Source organism: Harpegnathos saltator, unplaced genomic scaffold (assembly GCF_003227715.2).
Source record: "Harpegnathos saltator strain DR-91 unplaced genomic scaffold, Hsal_v8.6 scaffold789, whole genome shotgun sequence".
NCBI classification, from domain to species: Eukaryota; Metazoa; Arthropoda; class Insecta; order Hymenoptera; family Formicidae; genus Harpegnathos; species Harpegnathos saltator.
In genome coordinates this window covers 1,406,324-1,421,350 of record NW_020230636.1, presented here as the reverse complement: position 1 = coordinate 1,421,350, position 15,027 = coordinate 1,406,324, and the positions used below count along the sequence as shown (strand labels likewise).

The following is a 15,027-nucleotide window of genomic DNA, read 5'->3' as shown; positions in this document are numbered from 1 at the left end:
AATCTCAAGGCGGGTTTCCGAGAGGCGGCGAGTAAAGGAAAAGGGCAAAGAAATATAAGGATCGCAGTTCGGGAAACGAAGAACAAAGCCTCTAAGATTAGACTCGTATATAATTATATCACAAAGCGTAAGCGTGGTTCTCCAAAACGTTCGAAAGCTTCTTCCCCACGCCCGAAGATTACTGCGTTTATATTTCATAATTCCGCAACTCTCTATTGGTCCACGTCTCCTTTAGCTTGGAACGCGTCTCGTCATCGCAAATCTAAACAATAATGCGAGACCTCTGTCTCGCAACACTCTTTTCTCAGGCGATGAATCACGCTGAAATGTTTTCCGCTTTCGCCGCTTATATCCGTCTCCGCACGCATCTAACGTTTGTTTTCGTGTGATCGCCGTTATCTGCTTACAGCAACGACTAACGATCGAAAGAAATATGTTTATATTGCGCAAGAGACGCTAGAGATCGCTCATAAGCAGCGTGCGTGTTCACCTCTCTTTAAAAAATAGTTGAGCCTCGCGAGTTTCTTTTGTACTTGTGTCTGCTTCACGATAAAGGATAAACACGACAAAGAAATAATACTGCACGAAATTACGATTTTAAAATATTAATTGAATCTACACGTAGGTGCCATAAATATTTTAAATCAGTCGGTATATGTACCAGCTGGATTTTCTTCCACCGGTACCATCCTCCCCCCCCCCGCTCACTCCCAAAAAATAATTTCATTTCTTTCGCTAATAATTTTCAATTTGACTTTGAAACAGCTGATCACTGTCTTATATCTTCGATTTGAGGGGAAAATTTATATTCAGGGACGGAAGGGTTAAAGTTCACTGTCGGAGAGACATCTTGATCCAGTTCCATTAATTGATCCAGTGATAAAGATCGTCTTAAAATAGACGGACAAAGTACAAGTCTGTCGAGGTATGAGCGAGATTTTATCGTGCCTCGTTACGTCACAGAAGTAACGTTGCAGCGGGAAATTCTGCAAATGTGCAGAATGCCAGCGTAAACGCAGCTACAATGCGGTGCAAGAGCGGAAAGTGGGGCGAGCCACGAGCGTCTTTCACTGTTAAAGATGCATGCGAGCGTGTAACTAGGATTGCGTACTCCACCCTAATGGAAAACTAAAGAAAAGCGATCGCGATCCAGCCTCGACGTAAGCAATTTGCGTTGCCCTCAACCTTGACGCAACGACTCTTCGCCGCGTGTGGAAGCACACAAGTCCAGCAAACAAATCATACAATCGCGACAAACTGAAACCTCACTTATCGACGAATCGGGGAAGAGAAGAAACTTTCGTCGATCTAAAACACGTCACGTAACTTCTCCCGGCAATTTTCAGCGAACGATATTTTAAGAGCGATATTAATGCCGTGAATGCCTGTGTCCACCCACGCCGATGAAATCTTAACCCGAGTTCAAGCTTGTCTTGAATAGAGTTTAGCCTTAAGTCAAGGTTCAATCGACGAGCAGGTGAGAAGGGCGTAACTAGCGTTAGAATCGGGATTATCTCGCGATTGATAACGGAGGGGAGAAGCCGCATCGCGCGCTCGCGTCAAACGCGAGCTTTCGCTCCCGGCTAGTCCCGGGCCGTGACCGGAGGGCATCTACAAAATGCAGCGTAACTTTATTAATCCTGTCGTTTAACGCGATAAAGCTCGCGCGAGAGTTCACGCGTGACGCGGTAATAGCTCTGAGATGGGGGACGGTCGTCTCTCTATTGTGGCTCTCGCGGCACCGGACCTGCCGTTTTCGCGCTACTGCCTCCGCGCGCACATAGAAGCTCCATCGCAAAAGCGAGAGAAGAGGAAACACGCCGCGCACTCGCGGAATACGCGGACGTGCCGTCGCCGCGCGGCGGCGTTTCCGCGCGGTCCAGCCGCGCGATGTATCGCGCGCCGCTCCTTTGTTCGCTCGCGCTCGCGCGGGCGCAGCCGAAAGTCACCGAAAGCGACTCGGGGCGAGGAATAAAAGCAGCGGGATCCGTGGCAGGCGGCCCGCCGTTTCACGAAGGGAGCTTTACTTTTCCGCGCTTTACACACGCATTAGTCTCGTCACGGCGTTTTTCGTCCCCGCCAGCTGAGTTTCCTCAGCCGGAAACGCGAAGCGCCGCGGCGTCTTGGCGCGATGCCGCCGTCGCCGCCCGCGCGCGCCACAGCGGAAAGATCGAAAGAAAATATTTATTATGTCCTCTATTGTGAAGGATGCACAGGGACGACGACGACGACGACGACGACGACGTCGTCGACAGCAGCGGCGACGGCGAGGCGTCCTCACCGTAGCAAACTTTAACGACATTCCCTTTGAAGAATTTCCCGACCGATGTTGTCTTTCGTTAGCGAAAAAGCCGGAGGTCGCGGTGCGCTTAGTAGCAAGCATTTTGTTCATTTGTCGTCTTTGCGCTGGTTGCGTTCGGCTGGTTCTCTGTATATGAGGCTAAGCTTAATAAATAAATAACGTTGAAAGTCAAACGAAGAACGAGAGGTCTCTTCCTCTCTCTTCCCGCGTATTTGGAAACTTGAAAATTTGACTTACAAGAAGCCATTTATTTTAAGCTACCCGAAGTTTCGGTATCGCGAGCTGGCGTTTTCGCGTTTTCTTCGACGGAAGATTATGTTTTAACACTTTATACGCGGGCGATGGAGTTCCATGTTTACTTTTATTTTATGGCGTTTATCTGCGGGCAACGGAAAATTCCGTTTATACTTGATCTGTGCATTTTCTTTTTTAAATACCTCCACAACTGGAGGATTAACAATCTCGGACCGAAAAACAGTATTATCGATCTGCGAAGCAGATTCATCGTCGGAATACGAATCGTAATTGCGAAAGCAAAACTCGAAATATTCCGCATACAAAGTGTTAATTCACCGAGAAGTGTGCCGCGGACATTAAATGCTATTATGATCGCATACACTTGGGAAATGTGTCGTGCAACAGAAGTATTTGCCACGTTGTATAATAGGTAAAAACAAAAAAAAAAAATTATTTCACGTTTGACGAGAATTCGCCGATACTACTGGAGTGGATTGCCTGAGAAACTCACACGGCGATTTCTAATACACGCAACGTTATGTTCGTCATTCCGACAGAAGGAACGACGTAAAACGCGCTTGCAAAACTCGTTTAAAAGAAATTCATCTCGTCGAGACGAGAAAAGTTCTTATCGCCTCGTGAAATTTATTTCAAGCGCATGCCGCAAGACCGCAAATAGATAGTGCAATAAGAGAGATAACACAAGTTATTTAGATATTTCGCGTCGCACTATGTTATGAAGTTTCCCAAGCAGAACCCCATCACAGCAGAAACCCATCGCCCTGACATCATCGCGCGCGCCGCGATGACACCGATTAAATTAGAATAAAAATCGAAGAAAAATGCTGCACGGGTATCGCGACGAAGTCGCGATCAGACTTCAATGTCCCGATGAGCGGTCGGAGTCAAAAGATACGAAGGACGTCGTGTTGTTCGTCCGCAAGAACAAAGGAGTACAACAGATACATTGTGTTATTTTTTCAATGCTTCGCGGGATCACGCGCTACTACGTACATCTCGAGCGATCGTACCTCGCGCGCACACACACACACACACACATATCACACACGCACGCGCACCTCGCACACACATACAAACACCCAGCCAGGCAGCCATGTAGGCTGCACGGCGGCCACGTTTTCCGGCTTTCCCAAGGACGTCCGGGGTGAATCTCAGGCCGATGGACGGCTCGCACGCGACCACTTACCTGTCATCGCGAGGAGAACGACGAGCGCCTCTAGCCACAGGTGGCGAGTCTTCATCTCGATAGCGCCGTGCAAAGTCCTCAGGGTGGCGGTGAATCCTCCTTGCTCACGACCGGCTTCCGCGTACACAGACACGCACTGACACTGTGTACTTGCGCGGTATCCTCCGCGGCAGTTAAGTCGCGCAAACGTAACTCGGCAGAACTACCCGGCACCACATCTGCTCTGTTACTGACGATCTTTTATTTCGTTGCTTAACGTCGCCGATTCGACGACTCGTCGTCTTTATCTTCGTTTTTGTCGTCGTCGTCGTTACTCTCGTCGACGTCGACGTTGTCGTCGTCGTCGTCGTCGTCGTCGTCGTCGTCGTCGTCGTCGTCGTCGTCGTCGTCGTCGTCGTCGTCGTTGTCGTCGTCGTCGTCGTCGTCGTGTCGCACACAGAGACGCGGGATCGACGGGGCACACTCGACGTTACCACTCGATGCACGTTACTGGAATGAGACGCGTCGCACCGGACGACACGCCGTTCATCGAGGGAGCCGTCAAACTTTTCACTGGTCCCTACGCTTCTCACGCGACGCACCGAGAGAGCGCTCGATTCAAAATCGCTGTGCCGGAAACGCTTGGATTTATGTCCGCGCGCCGCGAACTTACCCCCCGTGCGGCCGCACTCCTGCGACTCTCTTCTTTCTCCCTCAATTTCGCTCGCTACCACCCCTTTCTCCAGTCCTCCCTAGGCTGTACTTTTGCGTGTACGTATATGTCTTTCTTCCCGTTTATTTTTTTCTTTTTCCTTTTATTCTTCGTTATCTTCCCCTCTCTCGGACGAGAGCGACGTCGCCGGGCGACGGTAATCGCGATCGACGGCGGCTCGCGTGCGTTATCGATTACCGCGTGCCAACGAGCGCGGTCACGAGAACACGGACGGCGATTTTAAGCACTGTTGACAAGGTAATTGCACGTATATCTGCACTGGATTGCGACGGACGAGACTGAGCGTCGCCGCGCGAAGCCGTTCTGTCGCGAGTCGCGCTTGCGTCGGCCGCCCTTTCATCCCCACCAGAAGCTCCGACGATCTCTCGCCGCGCTTCTCCACCCCGCGATCCTATCCGCCACCGCCGCCACCACCACCACCGCCGCCACCACCTCCACCTCCACCACCACCTCCACCTCCACCTCCACTTCCACCTCCACCTCCACCTCTACTGCTTTTCGCTCCTTCGCTCTTCCTCCGTCTCGCGTTCTCAGCGGGTTATCTCATTTCTGCTACAGCCGATTCTAGCCTCTCCTACTCCTTCTCTCTCTCCCTCTCCTTCTATTCTACCTATCTCTCTATCTCACTCTCTCTTTCTCTCTCTCTCTCTTTCGGGCGCTCGCTTACCAAACGTTCTCGTGTGCCGCCACCGCCGAACGAGCGGTCTGCACCCCTCGGCTCGGCACACATTCACACGGCCTGCAAGCCGCGTGATCTTATTCCAGACATCCTTCCCGCGGGAAGGGCGCGGGAAGGAGCCACCGGCAATTCCGAGCCCTTCGGATTCAATTTGTCGGCCGGTCTAAAGTTTTTCTTCAATGTGGTTTCTTACGTGTCATCGTTCGGCCGGGATTATGATGATTGTCGGCGCACGCCGCGTTCCTTGGCGCCGACCTCGACACGTCACGTGACTCCGCAACCTCCCTCAACTAGGGTGACCATATCCCAGTCATAAGAAAACACTAAAGACGGGCAGAAAAAAGAGTGTATAAAAGAGTGCTAATTACGGTCCCAAAAGAGTACAGCAAGTAGAACACAAAATCATATAAAAGTCAAGGTGACGTCAAATAATATAAAAATTATGTCATTTGACGTCGAAACGATTTTGTGTTTTACCTGGGACAATGATTGCCAGGTAATAATATTCAAAATAAAACATAGTGGGTACCGAGAAATAAACCGAGAAATATTAGTCGAACACGTATATTTTATTATATTATTAAGATATTTTATAATTATATTTTGCAGCACTACTCCGTACATCGCTTGACAATTTCGGTTTTCACTGTTGTCGTTACCAAAGAGCGGGACATCAGCGCCGCTTTTCACTCGCAAACAGCCAGAAACGCTACGCGCCAGTGTCGATTGTGCCGCACGACTTATAAGAACCAACCGCACCATTGCGCAGATCCTCTGCGCATAATCGGTATTGGCGCTCGCGGCGCTCAAATGCTGTGAGTGACGAAAACGTCACCGAAGTCTGCTCTCTGGTCATTATCGACATTATAGTATAGTTGACATTACGGAAAAAGAGTGCACACAAGAGTACGATACGTAAAAAGTAGAGAGTACTCTTTTTACCACCTTAAGAAGAGCACATACGGTCACCCTACGGCCGCAACCCTAGTTTGCACCGTGCTCTCTCGTTACCGACCGATCAGCCGTCTCGATCGCCAAGAATCGTGTTCCTTCGTTTCGATCTTCCGCCCCCTTTTCACCCTGCAAGCGGTGTGCTCGCGATACACGAGTGCGTATCTGGACGCTCCGCGTTTGACTCCACGGCTTATTTTACACCCCAACCGCGCGCACCCTCGAGAAAGAACACGAGAGGTTGCGCTGACATATTTTTATCGAGACGCGAAAGCCACAGAATCTCCTCAGGGAGGCCGCTTAAATCACAGATTCCCTCATCGGAGCGAGATGTCGGAGGGGAAAAGTGATCGGACACGCATCGCGACCCCGCGACACCGCGCAGGATTAATAATATCCGGGTCGCTCCGTTACACTCGTCACATCGTCGAACAATAAAAGAGATAAGAAAAGACAGGGGCGCGTAGTAAACTTACTAGTTTCCGTCCTCTTTCTTTTCAAAAATGTCAACGTCGCACTTTCTGCCTCTCTTATGCGCCGGTCGCGCGAGCGAAGACACGACCGTCGCAGGTAACCACGATCGTCCTGCGCGACGACGCCATGAACTGACAAATAGCGCAAAAACGCGCGTCTTCTTCGACCCCCCGCACTCTAGCGTTCAACCCCCCCCCCCAACTTTCGCAAGTGGTCCCGATGCCAGATTACATCGCTCGCAGGCGTCGCTGTGTGGAGAGCCGCGTGGCGGTGCGTGCTACCGTTTGCTCAGGACCGGGTTTTCGAAGTACAACAGTGCCATTGTATACGCACAAAGCCGAGCAAATCGCTATAATATAGCCAATACCGGGGGCCACACTGGCACACACACAAAATGGCTGAGAATCGCGTCAAAGTCCTGTGCCGAAAGTAATATAGTCCGCAATTAACATCGACGCCAATATAGTGCCGTTATGACTCTCGACGGTCGCACAAATCCGCCGTTAAATAATTCACTCTCCCGCGCGCATCATTGTGTATCAGCGCGCGAGGTTGCCGCGTTATTTAATCGAGTAAAGGACGGCTCCCTCCCCTGAACCTGTCACCGCTGTCCGGCTACATTTTAGCACATGGAGCGTACAGAGTCACTTAATATATCGATGGTGAATCAGAGATAAGGAGAGAGGCGATTAGTTTCGACGCGAGCTATGTGTAAGAAGACATATTGTCGAGGAGATATGGACAAAAACGGTAAGACGTTATATCGGTGCACATACAGCGCCGGGGGAAGCGGGGCGGGGCGGGGGGGGGGGGCTCGCGTACAACGGCGTGGCCGGCGCTTTGTGCCACTCCCGCGATTGTAGTTAGAAATGAGTCGATATTTCAACACACAATAGAGAGCGCAGACCGGAGCCCGTTACGAGCTCCATCTCTCAAGTATTTCATTCTTCAATCAATCGAATATATTACATCGATAGGCAACGTTTAAAGTCACGTTGGTTAACCGCGCGAAATTCTGGGACGTAATATTTATATATATGTATATATATATATATATATATACACGCGCGGGAAGGGAGGAGGGGGGGAGGTACACCGCGTATTTCCCGTCTCGTTGCATTAATTGCGCGGTAATTGTTTCAAACGTGGTTGAGCTTCCGGCTGTTCTCAGGATCCCGCATAACACCTTCCCCCGATGGTCCCTTCCCTTCCGCCCAGCCGCGAAGTTTCGTCGGAAAGCGCCCGCTCAAACGACGAATATTGAGCGTTGTTTCTTCGCGCACTTCAATCTCGCGCGAGCGACTTCATTGTCGAAGCGCACTCCGCGCTGCGAATCGCTCGCGCGCGCGAGTAGGGAATAAAGGAAAGGAGAAAATTAAAAACCGCCCCGAACGAACTCGCCCCGCCGCTGAATTCGCACGAAACACGGCGAGACAACAATGTCGTTGTTTGCGCGCGGAGCGGAATATGCGACGCTAAACCGCTGCCGCTTTGATCTTCAAGCGACACGCGCGCGCGCGCGCGCGCGCGCGCGAGGTCGCGTCTCGAAGATTTTCATTAAAATAAGTGTATCATCAATTTGCGACCTCGTCGCGTCTTAATCTGCCGCACTTCGAAACTTGACTTACGCCACTTTCAGTATTAACAGCTCAATTAACCCCGCGAGAAACTTGGCCGCAATTCGCGCCGCGGTATCTCGCATATCTCATTAATCGCGCGATTGCGCGTTTAATGAAGTGCAAATGTCTAAAACGTACTCGCAGATTAATTGGCGCGCGACTATTCTTAGACGCAGTCAAACTTTCGTCGAATATCTCCTCGTGGGCGAAGAGATTCGGAAGTTTCGGCTATGCGAGGCTTTAGATTGGAGCAGATAGTTCTGCTTGGATTTACGCGCGCATTTCCAGCTGCGCAGCTGCACCGCTGCGGGAAGTTCCTGCTTGTTGAGAAACCGGTCGCATCGATCGCGCCACGATCGATTCGGAAGTAATGATACAAAAGTTAGAGAAAGTGATAGTCCTCCTCCCGTGTGTCTCAAGTGAAAATACTTTTCGCCTGCCACGTTCGCCAACGAGACAATCGCGAAGCGCGAGCCGCGATTCAATACGACTCCGGATTCCGCGCGGTGACGATTGAGAGCGCCCTAATCGTCTTCATTAACGTGGCGCATGTCGAAATGCGCATGGTTCCGCGCGCCCGCTCGCCGCTCATGAATCGCTTTGATGCATGATTTGCTGCTTAAACGTAGAGTCGCCGCGGAAGCGTCATGGACCGGCCAGCACGCTCTTTATGCCGACGTATCTACGCCCGCAATTTATCTCTCGCCTCCTGCGCTCCTCCGCGGCGCTGCCTTTCCACTCCTTTTGTCGCTTTTCTTTTCTCGCCTCCTGCCCCGCCGACTCCTCCGTCGCCGTTGTCGTCGTCTTCTTCTTCTTCTTCCTCCTTCGTCCCGTGAATCTTGACCCCGGAAACGTCGCGGAGAAAGGGCGAGCCGCGAGCTCGCGCGAGCGGAGACAGAAGAAGGGCGCGAAAGGGAGAGGAGATGGTTGAAATATCACCGAGACATCATTCGTTACCCGCTGCGTCGTTTATCCGTATCGCCACCCTCCTTATGACCGCATAAAACCGCCTTCCATCCCCATTCATGACGGCGGCACGGCGATGCGACTTGCTGCGGAGCGAAGCGGACTGCCGAACAGAGGCAGTCGGCCGATTGGCGAATCGAGCGCTCGAGATTCGCGAAATCGCACTTTAATAGGACGCTGCGAGTGAGGCGCAAGAGAGAGAGAGAGAGAGAGAGAGAGAGAGAGAGAGAGAGAGAGAGAGAAAGAGAAAGAGGGGGGAGGAGGGAGGGAGAGAGAGAGAGAGAGAGAGAGAAGCAGAGGCAGAGCGAAAAAGAACGGAGAGGAAGGCGAGGGAGAAAACAGGACGCTTTTTTCGGTCGTACCCGGGCTCGCCGGCATTACTCTTACGAGGACAGGAAGAGCAGCGAGGCGCTAGGCGGAGGGCCGAGACCCCTGAATTATCGCGCGGAGTTATTTCTTCTTTCTATATATCGTTCTTTACCTCGGATGCGCGCACATGTACGAAGCGCAGGGCTGGGCGTCGCCGTGTGCGGACGCCGCGTTAGTCTGAGCCGCGAGAGATCTAGGGCGTTCGTAAGAAGTTAGAGAAGAATATGTACTCTCCCTTTCTGCCCCTCCCTCCCTTTTTCCCTTTCTCTCTCTCTCTCTCTCTCTCTCTCTCTCTCTCTCTCTCTCTCTCTCTCTCTCTCTCTGGCTGTCGTTTTCTTTCCCTGCCTCCCTTGCTCTGCGAGTCGCGTTTATATGTAATTAGAAGTACCATCGCGCGCTCTCTCGACTTTTTCCACTTGACACCTCCGACCGAACACGGAATCCGTTGATCGTTCGTGTTTCCCCGACGGCTGCTAATTGGATAAGTAGCGTCGTAAACGCGCTAATTGGAGAGTACACACATATATTTTGCGTGTGTCGTTAGACCGTGCGCGAGATGTATTTCTCTATCGCTTCTCTTTTTTATCCGCGTCCGAAAAAGGAAACGAGGAAACGCGTTGATCGTGTTGATCTACTATCTAAAGCTGTCCCTGGTAGCGAGAGTCTCTCTCTCTCTCTCTCTCTCTCTCTCTCTCTCTCTCTCTCTCTCTCTCTCTTTATGTGTGCCTCGTTGTTGGTTGCCGGCACCGAAAATGTATGCGTTACCTACGAGCCGGAGGATGAAAGTTATGCGTTTCGCCCACGCCGCGACGCGGTCCACCCGAGAGATATCGGGAATAGAGTCGGTCGGCAGGAGACAGAGATATGTAATAAAACAGAGAGAGAGAGAGAAAGGAAAAAAGAACCGCAACGCACATCGTCCCACCAGAAATATTGGATGACGCGCGCCACGCACTCTCCTCGGTGACAATCGAAGCGATACCCCCTTCCCGCGCGTACCCTTTTGTTTTTTTTTCGTTCTTTCTCCCTTGCTCCGCCTTTTTCCGCGCGATGTATTTTGCTCCTGGATTTCAGCCGTTTGTTCGCCCTCGACGCCGAGCGACGCGACGCGAGAGAGATTGTATCACAACCGCGAAGATCTCTCGCCCAAAGTTCGGGCCGAGCGCCCGGGGGGGGATGCCGGCGGAGAAACTTTTCTGTTTATGGAGAATTGATAAACGCGGGATGCACCAACGAAAAAAATACGCCGCTCCGGCCGCTCATTCGCGTTTCCGCGGTTGAATTAAAAATATGCGCGGTTTAAACGGGGCCACGCTTCGCCGAAGGTAAATATTGAACGCGCGCGTTCGTCGTGCGTCTTCGTCCGCGAAATCGACCTCGCTTGCGTGCGGGAAAGAGGATAACACAGCCGTATTATTCGTACATTTCGTTTTAAGAAAAACGAGAAAAATTAGCAACGAACGGATAACAGAAGGCAGGATTGATTCTGCGAGCAGCGGAGTTTCGGAGTTATTGACGGATTTTCCGATTTTTCCTCTCGCCAATTAGTTCCCTTGCTCTCCTGATTGCAATTCCCCTCCCCTTCCTGCGCGTCCTATTAAAAAAGTATTTATTACTGAATTTACTTTTTCAAGAAGAATGTTTCTTACAGTTTCGCGGTGCGCGAATGAATTTCCGCCGCGTCAAAAGGAAAGGACTTTCGAGAGAGGCTTTGTCCCACGTACGTTACGAGCTCCGATGAATATTATCTCGCGGCGATGAGGAGAACCGGCTAGAAAAACAAAGAAACGAGAAACAGAAATCACAAGACACTAAGAATTTATCCGAGGAAATAAGAGAAATGTAAAAAAAAAATTTATCGTCTCGATGAAATTGACTATTTTCTCCCCTGAAAACACATTCGCGCAGTAATAAAATATCTCCGGTTCGATCTGAGGGTGATTTATCGGGCATAGGGAATTTCTTATCGCGCCATACGTCACACTTGGAAAAAGTGCAACGAGCGATTCCTCGGCGCTGCCTAACGATCGCTCGGGAGAGAGAAGTGGAGTTCCCGGGGGCGCGCGCGCGCGCGAGAAAAAAGGGAGATATTGAATGCGTCCGCGCGTGCGAATTTCCAGCGCGTTACAGCAGGCGGAAGTCGCGACGACAACAGTTTCGAAAGTGGCGTTCCAGCTCGATATACGCAGCTTTATAGACATACTGTGCGCATGACGCCGGAATAACAAATGCTCGGGAGACCGTTTTCTCGGTATGGTCTTCTTCCGCGCCGCCGCAGCGGCGATTTATCGTCTCCCGCGTCTCATTCCGAAAATTGTTTCGTCACGCTTTTACAGTCTCCGCCAATCCACGCCCTTCCTCACATGCGCATGTATATCGATATACACCTCGCTTTCCATTCTTCCGCTTATAGTAACGCGCGATAACGTAACGAGAAACTTCATTTTCCGCTTTAGTAGCGCAGATCGTCGCCGCTTGTCTTCGCGTCCGTGCGGCTTTGAAGCCTTTGCGGCCGTGAAACGGTTAGACTTACAAAGTAAGTAAGGCAAATAACTGCGCTCAAGGATCGCAGAAGGTTCAATCGTCCTTGTCGAGTCACCCGGAAGATCAACTCGGGCAAATTCATTCTCTCTCCCTCTCTCCCCCTCCTTCCCTCTCTCTCTCTCTCTCTCTCTCTCTCTCCTGTCCCTCTTTACCTCGAAACGAACCGACAAGTGCCCGCGGTGTATCGGCTCGATCGGCGCGAAAATACGTCCGAGGCCCGTTCGGAAGAGATCGTCGACAATGAACCGTCTCTTCGCTCGGAGCGACAACGATACAGCAGTCGGAACACACTCTCAGACCTTCCGCCTCCTCCTCTCCTTCTTTCGCTTTCCTCTCTCGCAAGACCCCTTCGACCGGCTTCACTCCTCGTTGCGCGCGGCTTTCGCATACCTTTTCCCTGTGTCGTAGCGAGCGCGCGCGCGCGCGCGGATGGCAGTGATTAATCGCGCGAGGGTTGGTATTCGCAAGCGTACAACGAGCGACGTGTTGCTGCCCCCCATTCGCGTATCTTTACGTATAACCGGCGAGAAAAAAGGACCTCGGGCTACCGTTCCCGACATCCCCATCTGCGCGACCCTGTGCGCTTCTGACCCCCGTCGTTCTTCCCCCGGTCTTTCGCCCGGTCCTTTTGCCTGTCCGTTAGCCGCTTAGCAGCGCGCCTTCTATCTCACTTTCTCCGGCTACTCCATTTCCCCTATTTAACTCTTTTGCGGCACCAGTACGACGGTAGTAGCCTCCTTCACCCTTACATGTACGCCGCCGGCGAAGTGGAGATGACCAGGGCGGAAGTTTCCGGGGGGGTGTAGAACTCTGTGTGTAGCTTTCGAGGAAGAGGGGGGGGGGGGCGGCTACCAGGCGGCGTCGTTCGCAGAGCGCTTCGCTTTTGGAAATCGATTGGAGGGCTCGCCGCCGGCGCGACGGAGGAAAGAAACGCGGACCGAGGAAGGTAATTAGCGTATGCGCGAAAACAGCCGGAAGCTCACGCTGGAGACACTTAACGCTCCCTAACGGGGCCCGCCACTTTGCTTAATTGCGTCCTTAAATCATCAGCCCATTACGCTATTGCCGTTCGCTACGTATTCGCCCCGCGGGGAGGGGGGGGGGAGAGGAATCAATGCGCCCCCGGCGTATAAGAACAGCTTCTTGGCGCTCATAATGCAGAGGCGCATCGCCTCGTCGTTTTGCGCAATGGCCGGCGCTAACGGCTGGTAACGTCCGCGTGTTTTCGCGCCGGTCGGAATCGACGCGAATCGCGGTATTCCGCGATAGTATGCGCGGCGAGAACGGAATGCCGTTGCGAATTAACGGCTACCGAAATATCTCACGCGGTATTTCGTGGTTGATGGAGAATCGTTTTGGAAAACATTCGGCGTTGCTTTTTTTTCTTTTTATAAAGTTTAGCGAAACTTCAGACTCCCCCCTCCCCCCTCCCCCCTCCCCCCACCCCCCGATCGACGAGGGCGGCTGGAGGGAACTTTTTTCTTTTTTAATCTTCGCAAACAACGAATATATACCGTGTATAAAATGTGTACGATGAGGAAGGAGAGGGGGGAGGGAGGAGCGAAAATATTGGACCTCGACCAGGAGGATAATAAAAATTGACCGTCGAGTCAGGTTTCCGTACGGCGCGAATTTCACAGCTCCGTAACATGCGATTCCGCCGATTATTAAGATACACTGCTAGCTGTCTTTCTTTTTCAGTTCGCCGAACCAAACAACTACTATGTGAAGTCCGCCATCGCGGGACGATAAAGCCTTGTGGAAGCGTGCGAGCGACGGGCATGCGCCCGAAATCGGTTCTCATGATATCCCGGAGATATCGTGTAATTACGGCTGCACACGGAAAACTCACGTAACAGTACCGAGCCACGCTTGATCTCGCGGATAAGAGGCCGGGTTGGCGACCAACTTAGCGGGACTCAAATCCCAGGTGTCATCTCCGGACTTTTATGAGTTATCTTCGTGGCGGAGATTCCGCCGGTGTTTACGAATACGCTCCCTGCCTCATTGTCGCGAGCACAATGCACAGAGCGGGTCGCGGGGCTACACAACTCGCTCGAGTCGACGACGCTCTCGCGCGGCGGACGTCTCGCTTACGTCATCGCGCCCATAAAAATTACGCTCTCCTCCCGTTCTCATTTTCTCCCTCTGTCTCGTAAATTGCGATCGGCGATAAAAATCAGGATACATACGTGCCGCGGATTCGTCGTAGCAGTTTCGCCCTTCGCCCTCTGCCCTCCGCCCTCCGCCCCAGCTCTCTCGACCCGGACTGGCCCGGCTTCCTCGGCATCGCCCGGAGGAGAAACGAGATCTTATCCCCGAGATATCGAAAGGAAACGCACGCCGATAAGGAACTACGGGCCCTCGCGATCGCTACTCACGCGCGCAGATGTGTTTCTCGCTGCCGCCCGCTCTCTTTTTCTCTCTTCCCTCCTTTTTTCTTTCCGTCCCTTACGTACTTTCTACAGCCGGTTACGCGAAAATGAATGGACACTTTATCCAGGGCTGAATCTGAAACACGGCCGAAACGCCGTTCGGAAAGCTCGGCTGGCGCGCCCTGGGATAATTTCTCGTAGTTATCGCGATGCTCCGACAGAGCTTTTACAAAAACGGTTACTCACCGATGGAGATAAACGGGACGCGCGTTAAAACGGGGGATTTCTACTGCTCGAGGAAAACAGAGCAGCGCAGAGAGAGAGAGAGAGAGAGAGAGAGAGAGAGAGAGAGAGAGAGAGAGGGAGGGAGAGAGAGAGAGGGAGGGAGAGAGAGAGAGAAAGAGAGCGGGTCGAGATTTGGCTGATGCATAAAAAGCGGGCATAATAATAACGAGATAATAACGGAAACGCAAGCTCACGGGGAAAATGTTGTTGCACGCGTGCACGCGCGGGAACGCCTTATTATTTCATAGCCTTCTGCGAGAAGAATGATAACGATGATTGATAAAAAAGAAAAAAAACACGAGTTCCA

General features: G+C 51.9%; 2 protein-coding genes across 4 annotated transcripts in view; one reads left to right on the top strand and one right to left on the bottom strand.

The window, feature by feature from the left end:
* Positions 1 to 4,856, bottom strand: part of LOC105181707 (uncharacterized) — a 177,119-nt gene extending 172,263 nt beyond the window's left edge. Inside the window, exon 1 of the mRNA XM_011138665.2 lies at positions 3,747 to 4,856. Coding sequence (XP_011136967.1) covers positions 3,747 to 3,801 — 55 coding nt within the window. The 5' untranslated portion in view covers positions 3,802 to 4,856. The remainder of the gene's footprint in view (positions 1 to 3,746) is intronic.
* Positions 1 to 15,027, top strand: part of LOC105181706 (uncharacterized) — a 263,572-nt gene that overhangs the window by 167,864 nt on the left and 80,681 nt on the right. The gene's annotated exons all lie outside the window — the stretch shown is intronic.